Consider the following 13,880-nt stretch of genomic DNA (forward strand, 5'->3'; position numbering starts at 1 on the left):
CTTTATGAGGAATTGTGCATCATTAATTACAAAGCAAACCTCTTTCAATTCACGAATTAATCTTGTAGAGAGAGGGGTGCCAAATATTAAAGATTTACTGCTTATTTGTCTAGATTCAGCATTATGTACGGTTCAGCTCATGAAATAAATGTGATGATGAAGGCATTTCCAGCTGTCAGAGTAATAACAAAAACTAGTGCTCCAGACATCAGTCACTCCAAATTAGTGGCAGGGACTAAGCTGATGCTTGATTCTACCAAATACAGTATATTGGTTTATAAAATCTGACCCTCACACAACAATGGCTCCTGTCGCCTCTGCCCTGTGGCCGTGGGAGCCATAAAAGTAAAAAGTGAGTTTTTAGAGAATCTGAAGATTTGTGACTAGCAGAAGGGAAAGAAACTAAGAAAATAGGAATTTGTTTGCTCATTTAACAAAAGCACTTACTATGCTGACCCATTCTTGACATGACCTCAGTGGAGAGTAGTAATGAGCAAAAATACCAGCCCTTGCAGGCCTTCCATGAGGAGGCAGATGCCATGGCAAAGCTCTCTTGACATTTAGATAACTAGGCTGTGACTCTACCCACACACATTGCAAGCAAGCCCCAAAACACGTTTCTACTTTATCCAAACTTGTTCATATCCCTTTAAAAAGGAAAAAGAAAGAACTTCAGTGTAACCTGAGTCATCTCAATTTACTAAGTATCCCTTTTTCAAAAAATATAAATGCTTCTAGCAAGGTTTATGGATTTTCAGTTTTTCATGTCACTTGAATCACTTCAATCAGGTTGCTTTCCTCCTAACAGTGAACTAGTATCACTTGCACTGAGGGTAGAAGTTTTGATTTTAGGGAGGAAAGATAATCTTGAAGGTTGTACCACGGACTGACAGCAAAGACGACCTGGCTCTAATGCCTCAAAGGAAAAGCATGAAGTAGTAGGAAGGAGAGACACTGAATGAGGGCCAGGATGCCAAAAACAAGTGGTGCTCATGTAGAAACATCTAGTGCTTTGCCTAGGAAAGAGCGAGATTATTTTTCTTTTTATCCTTTTTTTTTCTGTTATTCTCCTGACTCCTTGTTGAAAGGCCCCAGAATTCAGACTTGTAATTCTAATTCTGAGGATCCCACCATTTTTCTTCTTCAAGCTCTGAGTTCTAACCAGCTAAGCTTATGAACTAAATAAGCTTTTAGAATATAACCTCTTTACAAATAACAGACTGCCTGCATTACATGTAATTAAATAATAGCTTTAGGGCGTTCATACATTGATTTTAAATTATTCTAATCCAAACATTAGAATATTAGAATTATAAAATGATGTAATAGAAATTTGACGAGAATTCCCCCTTTTTTCTTTATTCTTGAAGTATTTTTGTCTGTGACAAGCAATACAAATTTTTTTTAGCTATGTTTTTTTTATTTCATTGTTTAATGGCTAAATCATCAGTAAGTTATAATTATATTAACAAGTTTCACTATGAAATGGACCATACAGGTGACCGAGGAACTATCTCAACATCTTCTAGACCAGTCTGTACATCAGGAAAATCAGAACTGCCCTCCAAACACAGCAGAACACTTAAACTCGATGGACGTATGAGCCGGACTACTGCTGACCAGAAGAAGCAGAGGGGTACAGAAGGGCTATCGGCTAGTGAATCTCTCATGTTGAAATCCGATGCTGCAAAGCTGAGGTCAGATTCTCACAGTAGGTCATTATCCCCCAACCATAACACCTTGCAGACACTGAAATCTGATGGGAAGATGTCTTCTAGCTTCAGAGCTGAATCCCCAGGACCAGGTTCTCGGTCGTCATCTCCTAAGCCAAAGACTCTCCCAGCCAGTAGGTCTAGCCCATCCGGTGCTAGCTCTGCACGCTCTTCCTCACCGCATGATAAAAGTCTACCTCAGAAGAGCACTGCTCCTGTTAAGACGAAACTTGATCCTCCTCGGGAACGTTCCAAATCAGACTCTTACACCCTCGATCCAGATACCCTCCGCAAGAAGAAAATGCCCCTCACAGAACCATTAAGGGGACGATCAACATCACCGAAACCAAAACCAGTACCAAAGGATTCTAAAGACTCCCCTGGATCCGAAAATAGAGCTCCTTCTCCCCACGTGGTACAAGAAAACCTCCACAGTGAGGTGGTTGAAGTCTGCACTTCAAGTACTTTGAAAACGAATAGCCTAACAGACAGCACCTGTGACGAAAGCAGTGAATTTAAGGGTGTGGATGAAGGTCCAAATAAAGTGCATTTCAGCATAGGAAAAGCACCACTGAAAGATGAACAGGAAACGAGAGCGTCCCCCAAGACAAGTCGGAAGTGTGCTAATAGGCACACCAGGCCCAAGAAGGAAAAATCTAGCTTTCTCTTCAAAGGAGATGGATCCAAACCTTTGGAGCCGGCCAAGCAAGCCATGTCCCCTTCCGTGGCTGAGTGTGCCCGAGCCGTCTTTGCCTCGTTCCTGTGGCACGAAGGCATAGTACACGATGCGATGGCTTGTTCTTCTTTCTTAAAATTTAATCCTGAACTTTCCAAAGAACATGCTCCTATAAGAAGTAGTTTAAGCAGCCAGCAGCCTACAGAAGAAAAGGAAACCAAATTAAAAAATAGACACTCATTGGAAATATCCTCTGCACTGAATATGTTTAATATTGCACCTCATGGACCAGATATATCTAAAATGGGTAGTATCAACAAAAATAAGGTATTGTCTATGCTTAAGGAACCTCCTCTGCATGAAAAATGTGAAGACGGGAAAACTGAGGCCACTTTTGAAATGTCCATGCATCACCCAATGAAGTCTAAGTCTCCTCTTCCCCTGACTCTGCAACATTTAGTGGCTTTTTGGGAAGACATCTCTTTGGCTACTATCAAAGCAGCTTCCCAGAATATGATTTTTCCAAGTCCTGGTTCTTGTGCAGTCCTTAAAAAGAAGGAGTGTGAGAAAGAGAATAAAAAGGCCAAAAAAGAAAAAAAGAAAAAAGAAAAGACAGAAGTTCGGCCCAGAGGTAATTTGTTTGGTGAAATGGCCCAGCTGGCGGTAGGAGGACCAGAGAAAGATACCATCTGTGAGCTCTGTGGAGAGTCACATCCATACCCAGTGACCTACCACATGAGACAGGCTCACCCAGGTAAGTGATGTTATTGAATATATGTAAGTACTTTGTGCAAAAAAAACAAATTAGGTCACTTTGACTTAAGCTGTTCCATGAATTATGTTAAAGTACAGGGAAACTTTTGCCCAGAATTTATAGTGTCTTACAATGTAATTTTTAAAGTGCTTCATCAGTACAGTATAGGGTTTATGAAAAATAGGTAAAGAAATCTAATAGTATGGTGGTAAGGCAATCTAGTACTATTTCATTTTAATGTATCACATTCTGAGATATTGTTAACTTTTTAAATATTTTATGTGTTACCCAAAAGATGCTGTTAAGGTGTCTCACACGATAGAAATAAGGACATGTCCATACACACAGGAAAGGTGACAACATTAGGTCTCCTTTGATTGTATTGTTTTCCTGTTCAGAATTGCAAATTAAATTAGATTATACTGATTTCTTTGGGCATTTTCCTGTGGAAGAGATTAACTGTTTCATCAGAAGACAGTTTTATGTTTTAGGTAAATGTAACAACTTCTGTAACAATTAATATTCCAAAATTCACTTATTATGAATTTGGGTAAATGTTTTTCTCTTCCTACATATTACACTGCAATCTTTTGTAAAATACATGATTTGTGAAATATATTATTCTCACAGAGTGTTTTATACCTATTACCTGTCTTCTCCAATTTTTTTAGCATACTTAAATAAATCTAAATGTACCCATATCTTAACATTTCTTTTCATCTGCCTGTATAGAGTATCGTCAGTATTTTAGGCATCGTTTAATTGATTACTTTTGGCTACACCTGCAATTTTGCTGATATAATTAACAGCCCAGGTCAGGGTTAGATATTTGCTTCAGTATTTTGCTTACTTTGAGAAGGAAAAGCTGTCATTTATGTACAGGTGGCAAGGAGCAGACTATTAAGGACACTTAAAGTGTTAAATTTTTATTTATGTTCTTACTTCAAGGTTGTGGCCGGTATGCTGGTGGACAAGGTTACAATAGCATTGGGCATTTTTGTGGAGGATGGGCTGGTAACTGTGGTGACGGTGGCATAGGGGGAAGCACATGGTACCTGGTGTGTGATCGCTGTAGAGAAAAATACCTCCGTGAAAAACAGGCTGCTGCAAGGGAGAAGGTATTTTTATTTTGTTCTGGCTATACTGTTAGTGATAAGGATAAACCTTATAAAAATCTCTTTTTATGATCATATTATCAGACAACTCCACATAATTGATATTAAAGATCAGCCTTCATAACAGGAGTAATATATAAATTTAATTTATGTACCAGGTCAGCTGTTTTTAATTACAAAAACAAATTATATCTTGGGATAACACAGAACAACTCTCCCGTAGCATACATACCTTACTGACAGATGTTTACTGCATAATTTTTTATTATTAATTTGTCTGCTATTCTACACATATATATAGCTTTCCCTCTTCACCTTTATCTCTCTTAACTCTCTCTTTTTCTTTTTCCTTTTCTTTTTCTACTCTTCATCTCCTCTCTCTTGTTCTTAATCCCTAATTATGCTGAGGACTCATGGAAGGCCAGGATCACTCACACTAGTGACACACCTAGCTAAAAACATTTGCCAAATATACGCACACACGCACGCACACACACATTATTTACTCTTTTATTTAGATAACTACATTTAGATTTTACTACTTAGGTTTTTTAACTTTCCCAAGGAAAGAGAAAAATGTAGCTTGCATTTGATATAAATTAGTTTTAATAAGTTCAGGAGAAGCATGAAGTGAATGTTGTTTTTGGGAATCACTATTATTATTTGAAAGCAGTTCTACAGCGTTTAATAATTTTTATTGGAAATTCGAAATATGTTAGGTTAAGAAATTTAAAATTTGAGTATAAGTAGGAAAAGATCCCTACAAATTTTCTTTCCAGGTCAAACAATCCAGGAGGAAGCCAATGCAAGTCAAGACTCCTCGGGCCTTGCCCACTATGGAAGCTCACCAAGTGATTAGAGCAAACGCCCTCTTCCTGCTGTCCCTGAGCAGCGCGGCCGAACCAAGCATTCTGTGTTACCATCCTACAAAGCCATTCCAGTCTCAACTTCCCAGCGTGAAAGAGGGCATTTCTGAGGATCTTCCGGTTAAAATGCCTTGTCTCTACCTGCAGACATTAGCTAGGTAATATAACTCGGCTGTTGTTTTTTTAAATCACTTTGGATTAACAGCTACTGTTTAATATCATGCCCTGAATTTCCACACTACAGTACAGATTGTATACAGTTAAAGTGACCTCCAGGAATTTATTTTCTGAGTTGCCTTAACTCAGAAATATGACTGGTAGAGGTATAAACTTTAGAGTAGTAGGTATTTGAAAAAATATGTAAATACTATATTGATTTGTATTATTAATACACAGTATGTCTTAGTAAGACTTCAGCTATCTTTTACTCTTTGCTAGGCAGACGTCAGTGTGTTAATAGTGGGAAATGCTAAAATGGAAATAAACTGATATTTGCTATCCAAAATCTTTCATTTTTCAAATTATTAATTCTGTTAGCATTTAAATGTTGGTTAGCTGAGTACCAGCTTTGTGTTACACTAAGATGAATATAATAAAATCCTGACTTCGTGTGTTCACACTCCGGTGGAGACAGATATGTAAAGGAAACATTTAAAATGTTACATGAGGAGTACTTATGATAGAAGTGTGTATAGAATACTGTCATAGCGTAAAAGGTAGAGAGTACCTGAATCTTCCCAAGGAAATAAGGAAAGGTTTCCCAGAGGCTATGACATTTTAGCCGTCTTGAAGGATAACTAGAAATCAATCAAGCAGGAAATGAGAGGAAAGCATTTCCTGACATAAAACACATATGTGAGGACACAAATGAAATAGCATTACACACTGAAGGAACACAGACTTATTAAAGAATTGGTTACCAGGAGAAATATATGAAGTGTTGTTTCCCAAGACCAGGTAATGCGTGTGGCTCTGTAGCCCATGCTAAGGTTGGATTTTATCCCATAGAGGAAACAGTGGATAAAGAAGAATTTTAAACAAGGAAATGCGTGAACTGGTGTGCAGTTGGGAGATCACTCTGCTGCTAATGTGGAAACCGGATCAAAGGGCATGAGTGAAGATGGAGAGAAGCCTGTTAGCAGTGTACTGTTTTTCCTATATTGGGCTTTGCTGGTGCAACCCATATGTTCATGCATTGTACACTGATACTCTAAAACAGCCTTTCATAGGCCAAGTTCAGATTTTTTTCATCAGCAGACAAATGAAGATTTCTAGAAATTGCCTGCTGCTGTGGCTTACCAACCAACAGTTCCATTTTGAGAAGCAGAGTTATGTAGCTTTGTTTGTTTGTTTTTGTACTTATTATTCAATAAAATGAGTGGGAAACAAAAATGAAAATGTGAGACTAAGGACATTTGGGACTGCGGAGGAAATCATCAGGAATGCCAAGTACAGCAAGCCTTCAGCTTCAGTCACCTGTTTGCTGTACTTAGGCTAGTACCTCTCTGTTCCAGTTTGAAAGGATAGAATCAAATGGTAAAACATGTAAAAAATGCTGGCATACTCTAATTATGGATTTTATATTTTTAGCCCTTTGGGGAATAGATATCCCTCTAACCCATGGAACATTTCATATATCTAATCTTTTTCAAATTTCACTCTTAAAAAAAAAAAAAAAATGGTCACCGCCTGTGCTTTAGTAGTCCATGCAAGAAATGTCATGAGCCTGAAGCAAGGCAGTGATGATGGGGAACAAGAAGGGGAATAGTAAGAGGGAACCTGGTATCCACAGGCCTAAGTGACTGGTCGTGGTCGAGGGCTGAGCCTGCTGTGACACCGAGATACTTTAGTGTAAGGCACCTGGATAGCTGGTGGGATCACTCACTAAAGCTAGAAGATGGAAACGTTCTAAAAAGGAAAGAAAATACATTCAGTTTTGGATTTGAAATGTTTATGGTACCAGGAATATCTGTGTGTAAAATTATCAGACTTTTATCTCCTTTCGCTTACATCTACAACTATTTTAATACTTTAATCCTCAGTTACAGACTTAATGGGTTGCTTTTACTTTTACGAAGGAGATTAAAAATAGAAAGTTATCTGTATTGCCATCATACTTTAAGTTATTGGGTTTGATTTGATGCAGGCATCATCATGAAAATTTTGTGGGTTATCAAGATGACAACCTATTCCAGGATGAGATGAGATACCTGCGTTCAACATCTGTACCTGCCCCGTACATATCAGTAACTCCTGATGCGAGTCCTAATGTATTTGAAGAGCCAGAGAGCAACATGAAGTCCATGCCACCCAGGTATTTGAGTTATTGTCTTTCTGTTGAGTCCAGTGTTTGGTGGAAGAAAGACTGTAAGCTAGAAGAGAATGCTCTAGAAGATCTTTCATACATACCTCCATCTCGGGAAGGAAGTTGTGTCAACTCTGCTAACTGTTAGAGCAGTAAGAAAAAGCATGCATTCATGAATCAGGTAAGGTCCTTGATAGCAGAGGCAGATCCAGTTGGAGAGAAAAGATCAACTAGTGAAGTAATAAAGGATTCCATGTCCATTGTATATTATATCATTTAATGCTGTAGTAAATCAGACTAGAGGAAGGTCACATTGAGGCAGTACTTAGAGAAGGTTTCATGGGAGAAGTAGCACTGAAAGTAGATCTTGAGCTTCTTGGATTATTACTTGCAGTGCTACCCCCGGCCCCACCCTATGCCCTTATAGTATCAGAGTAAAGGGCTTCTTGAAAACTGAAGAGAAGCATATAAATATAATGCAGAAGGAAACAGGGTACCACTGAGAGTTTTTAGAGGAGGAATGACATGGTACAAATGCAGAAATAGTCTCACAGTGTCAACTGAAAGGCTGAACATTTCAATCAAAGATTACAGCTGTGTGTGTGGAATTGGATGGTGTTGGCAATGGTTGTTAAAGACAGATGGGTAAAGGAAATATTTTGGAGGAAAAATCAGTGTGACTTGTTAAGTGACTGGATAATGAAAAGGATCAGTTTAGGATAGCATCAAGAGTTCAGGCATGAGTAACTGTGAACATGATGTCATGAGAAAGGAAACCTTTGGGTTTTCTTGTGTTGCTTGAGTTTCTTCACAAGCTTGATCAATTTTGTAAGAACAAGTCATTATTTTTTAGGTTGTACAACAATTTTTTACGTTGATAGATAAACTTTCTCTAAAAGCAGAAAAGATGTCTTGTGCTTTATAGTAACACCATATATACAGTGAATTAAATTAACATATCCCTATATTCTGGTCATTCTGGAGCCAAACAGCGGAAACTGACATCCAGGCACCTTTACTCCAGTTAGTTATGTACAACATTTATCATCTGTTCAAACAAGAATGTGCACACACTTAGGCAGTGAGGAAAGAAAATGGCCAGGGAGTTAGCTAACACTTACTAGAAAGTATATAAGCTTTACTGAGGGACATAGGATTTTAAACCTGGCTTGAACGATGGAAAAGAAACAACTCTAGAACTCAGGGTGAGAGCAAAAATAGCCCAATATGGAATGAGGTGACAGAGAAAAGAATACATGAAAAGAATAGTTTATAAATTTGCCTTAGAAAGTGAAGAAAGGTATTTCTCTTTTTTATAAAATGTCTCAATAAAGGAAATTATATAACCATCTTAATACTTTTTCAAGTGTTTTTGAATGCCGCCATAGTAAATAGAAAATTGTTGGTTTCCTAAAGCCCGCCTGAAAACCATTGAGTTCTCATATGGACGTAAGTATAATATAACTGACACTGGAATTCAGTTTGTCACCTCTCAGTACACTTTGGTGCAGCCATGGTCCGGACAGGGCTTTGGGCGGCACCCCCAAAGAATGAGAAACCTCACAGAACACTCAGCACCAAAGGAAAATTGCGTCCTTTCACTTTCCATTTTATTAGGGCTCTGTAGGTACATATCCATTTTCTTTCTATTCAGTGCTGTTATGAATATATCTGCCTGATTTTCCTGAATATCATGACACATGTCTTCCACCACGGTGCTTTTGATTCTGAAAGGAGCTTAGAACATTTGAAGCCGTTTCTTCGTTTTCATTTGAAATGCAAAGTAGATTTAAGAAAACTAAAAGTTTTAAGATGCAGTTCTGAAATCAGTCAAAATGTGGCTACATTTGGAAAGATCAAATTATGACTTAAAGAGAGAGTGTCAAGTTGGCTTTGAATTTGTATTCTTCCACATGAAACACAGGTTCCTGTATTTGACTACACTATTAAAAACTAAATAAATATAGTATCACGTCATTCACTTTTTCTCTTGAGTTTTTATCTGTCATCTTGTTCTATCTGCAGTTTGGAAACCAGTCCCATAACTGATACTGATCTTGCCAAGAGAACTGTTTTCCAAAGATCATACTCAGTTGTTGCTTCTGAATATGATAAACAACACTCCATTTTACCTGCACGAGTTAAAGCCATTCCTAGAAGAAGAGTTAACAGTGGAGACACTGGTAAGTATAAAGATAAGAAAGAAGATTGAGTGATCCAAATGGTTTTATTTGTAGATATTTTTTAAAATCTAATTTTTGAAGGCAGAGGAATGGATTAATTTTAAATTGTGGTAGACATTCCTTTTATGTGACTTAGCCATAAATGTGCCTCTCTGAATTTCACATCTCAGTTGGAAGAGACACCCAGAGATCATCCAGTGTTATTTAAGAATAAATTGACCTTTAAAGTGCATTACTTGTTAGATATCTAAGCCAAATATTGCTACCATTCTCCCTTCCACTAAGCTTCAGTGAACCAGCAGTTCCAATGACTTAACACTTTCACAGTGATCTTCCCACTTGCAATAGAAGCTTATAACTCCTGTAGCTACTACCACTCAAATAGATAATAAAAACTGGGGATATGGCTAGCTCTTAATCAGTAAAAATGTTAGATAAGCTGGACCGATTGGTATCAACAGCCTCAAACTGGGGCTGATTGATTCTGTCTCAAGAATAAAGAAACTCAAGAAAAAAAAGGATAATATGTTAATGATTTATCAGGCCGACCACTTACTAAATGAAGATCTGACCTAATATTTATAAGTAAATGATTATGTATCTTATTGAAGATCTTCAAGGAAAATATTATTGAGGATAAATCAAATATTAATGATTTATAGGTTCATTCAACAAGTATTTTTGAGCTCTTATTGAGGTACCATTTGTTATAAAGCAGTCCTGTAGAAAATGATGGGGGTAAGATGTAGATTCCATTTAGGGAGAAAATAAATCACTTTGTGTTTAGTGTTTTAGAAAGCATGGACTTTAGATTCAGACCTGCAAAAATAAAAACAAAAAAACTGCAAAGACTCTAAAGTGAATAAGCTAGATACTATTCATTAATATCATCTTAAATACATTAATCATATGTATTACCTATAAAAATTAATAATTTTCTTTTTTTTTTTTTTTCCTTTAAATAGAAGTCGGTTCTTCCCTCTTGAGACATCCATCTCCTGAGCTTTCCCGGCTAATCTCAGCCCACAGCTCTCTTTCCAAAGGAGAACGAAATTTCCAGTGGCCAGTTTTAGCCTTTGTTATACAGCATCATGATCTGGAAGGTCTTGAAATAGCAATGAAACAGGCCTTAAGGAAATCTGCTTGTCGAGTTTTTGCTATGGAGGTAAGAATACATTAATAGGATTATTGATTCATTCATCATACAATTCATGTGATGATTCTATTTAATGATGTCACTTTTCTACCAAACAGAAATTGTGACAAATTAAGAGACTTCAGTGAATAGAAAATATCGTGTTCGCAACAAAATTAAACTCAAGTTTATGAATATAAATGAATTTAGAGTTTCATAGTTAAGCGCTCTAAAAAACTTTATTTCTGCATTGCTTCATTATTTGAATCCTGATAATATCTTTTTAAAAAAGCTTTTTGTAATCACAGAGTCTTTTCAGTTAGAATAATCCTGCAAAGGGGATGAAAAGTGGGCTTTTGAGTTGTAAATTTAACAGTAATACCTTATCTGAGTCTCTGGAAATGGATTGCTATATATCATAGACTTGTATATAATAAATTTTTTTTCTTTATCGTGGGTAGGAGGTAACCTGCCATTTCATCAATGGGAGCAATATGAGTATATTTAAGTAAATGGTAGCTTGTGTAGAACTTAAGAAACATTCTGTGTTGATCCTGAATGCAAGTTGGAAAAAAAATGTGCATGGGTAAATTAATATGAAGACAAATATTTGAAATAAAAAGTATTTTGGGAAAGTATTTTGGTATTGCATTTCATAGGTATTATTTTCCCTATTATTATTAATTTTTTAATTAGGCCCAAAATTATTGACTGTGTAAGTTCAGTGTACTTTCAGTGAAATGAAGATCAGACTTCCTAGTATCTTTCCTTAAAAGACTTAGTCCAGGAAGGTTCTTTGTTTCCGAATAAGAAAAGTCCTGCTATGTTCACTCGTATATTTTCTTTTTATCTCGGACTTATTTAACCATCATTTATCCAGGCTTTCAACTGGCTTCTGTGTAATGTCATCCAAACAACTTCTCTCCATGATATTCTGTGGCATTTTGTGGCATCACTGACTCCTGCTCCAGTGGAACCAGAAGAAGAAGAGGATGAGGAAAATAAAACAAACAAAGAAAATGCAGAACAAGTAAGTGAGGTTCTTGGTTTTTTAATTGTCCATATTTTTATAGAAAAGTAGAACTACTTTCAGATAATACAATAATTTTCATGAGGTCATTCACAGATTATATAACTTAAAGGCAGGAATAAAATTTCAATGCTATGAGCAACACATTAACTATGCTGAGTGAAAGTTTTCTGTCTCCAAAAACGCTGTCAGTCAATTCTGATTTCTCACTAGCCATCACTGTCTCGAAGCAATCAACTGCAAGATAAACACTATCACAGTGCAGTATAAGACAGATAAACAGGGCAACATTATTACAGAGAAGATCAGTCTACTTTACAACATTACTGTGAGGTACAGAGAGTGAAAATGATACTGTGTAGGGACATGAAATTCAAAAATCTTTGGCTAGAAGGGACTTGTATTTTATAGGAGGCAGCCTGTATAATGGAAAAGCATTGAACTTGGACCCTGGAAGCCTGGATTCCAGCCCCATTTCCACCTCTGTAGCTGTGACTTGCGGGCCACATTTCTATTTCTAGAATAAAAAAAGTAGAGGACTAAATCCTCCATTTAAAAGACTGTCAGAATAGGCAGAAAAAAACAAAAGCTAGATACTGTTTATAAGCATCACATCTAAAACACAAGGATAGAGGAAGATTAAAAGTAGAAAAAGATATACTGGGTAAATACCAACCAAAATTAGGTTGCTACAGCTAGTTTAACATCAGAAAAAAACAGACTTCAAGACATAATTTATCAGTAGGGGTAAAGAGGCTTTCTACAAAATGATGAGTAGTTCTGTGTAGTTAATGTATGTTTGTAGTTAATAATATAGCCTTTAAAGAAGTAAAAATCAACAGAGCTGCAAGGAAAAACAGAAAAAAAATATCCACAATTACAGTGTGAGATTATCACACATTCATGAGAGCTGTCTATTTCTGTGTAACAAACCACCCCAAAACCCAGTGGATGAAAACACTTGCTTATTGGCTTACAGCTCTGTGGATCAGCAATTTGGGTGAGGCTCAGCTGAAGGGAACGGCTCATTTCTGCTAGTAGATTAGTGAGCACACTGGAATTGATACTCATACGCGGCATTTATTTGTTTGCTGATTTTATTTATAGGTGACCGTATCACTTTTTCCTTTAAAATAATACAGACATAATTAGTTAATCTTAATGGATGGCTTGGGTATGGTTTGATTTTGTTTACATTTCTGTTACATGAGTACCCTTAAAGTATACATTCTTTTGTGTGGGGAAAATTCCTTCCAGCAGACAAATGGATCACCTTGCTTTCAATTTCTGTCTTAGGAGAAAGATACAAGAGTATGTGAACATCCACTCTCGGATATAGTGATTGCAGGGGAAGCTGCTCATCCTTTACCACATACATTTCACCGCTTACTTCAAACCATCTCTGATCTTATGATGTCTCTCCCCAGTGGCAGTTCGTTACAGCAAATGGCCCTGAGGTAATCTCATATCTAAGTATTGTAGGTACCCTGGAAAAGGGATTTTGTGGAGTAGTCAAAGCACAAAATGCTTGAAAGACCTCTTTAAATAGTAAGATAGAAAGAATATCTGCATTATGTGAATGGTGCCTCCCTCATGACTGTCATAATTTAGAATTGTCCTTCTTTTTAGTTCATGCCTGTTGGCCCCTCTGTAAAATGTGGATAATATACTACTTAGTCCTCTAAATTATCACAGTCTGTAGCAGTCTTCCTCACTTTCCCCTCTCTTCTACCCGAAATCACGTGTCTCAGTGCTACGCAACAGTAGAGTCTTAAATGTCACCAAAAGGGAGAGGGAATGAAATCTCAAAAACAGAAATCAAAATAGGATTTTGAATTGAAAAGAATATCAAGAGAAATAGAGCCTAGTCATATGCAGCCAATCCTAAAACTACCTTGAAGAGCATCGCCTCCTTTAAGTCCAAACCTGCTGAGATTCAGCATTACTTTTACATTGTGGACCTTGTCATTAGAGCCATGTACTAGGCTACCCATATAAATAAATCCTCCACTGATTTTTATAAGAAATAGGTTGAAGGAGTGATTTTGGCTACCCACATCCCTAACGATAAGACCAGCAGAGAGGAGATTTTGTTTCCTCCTCA

General features: G+C 37.0%; 1 protein-coding gene across 13 annotated transcripts in view; it reads left to right on the forward strand.

Annotated features, from left to right (window-relative positions):
• MYCBP2 (MYC binding protein 2) overlaps positions 1-13,880 on the forward strand; it is a 270,723-nt gene that overhangs the window by 222,126 nt on the left and 34,717 nt on the right. For 12 of the 13 annotated variants that reach the window (XM_082434738.1, XM_082434743.1, XM_082434745.1 and 9 more), the window contains 8 exons: positions 1,499-3,142; positions 4,091-4,260; positions 5,037-5,281; positions 7,270-7,437; positions 9,454-9,611; positions 10,577-10,776; positions 11,627-11,776; positions 13,073-13,233. In XM_082434738.1, coding sequence (XP_082290864.1) covers positions 1,499-3,142; positions 4,091-4,260; positions 5,037-5,281; positions 7,270-7,437; positions 9,454-9,611; positions 10,577-10,776; positions 11,627-11,776; positions 13,073-13,233 — 2,896 coding nt within the window. The remainder of the gene's footprint in view (positions 1-1,498; positions 3,143-4,090; positions 4,261-5,036; positions 5,282-7,269; positions 7,438-9,453; positions 9,612-10,576; positions 10,777-11,626; positions 11,777-13,072; positions 13,234-13,880) is intronic. The other variant, XM_082434741.1, reaches the window with a different exon arrangement.

The sequence above is a fragment of the Balaenoptera physalus genome, assembly GCF_965194825.1.
Source record: "Balaenoptera physalus genome assembly, chromosome: 18".
NCBI classification, from domain to species: Eukaryota; Metazoa; Chordata; class Mammalia; order Artiodactyla; family Balaenopteridae; genus Balaenoptera; species Balaenoptera physalus.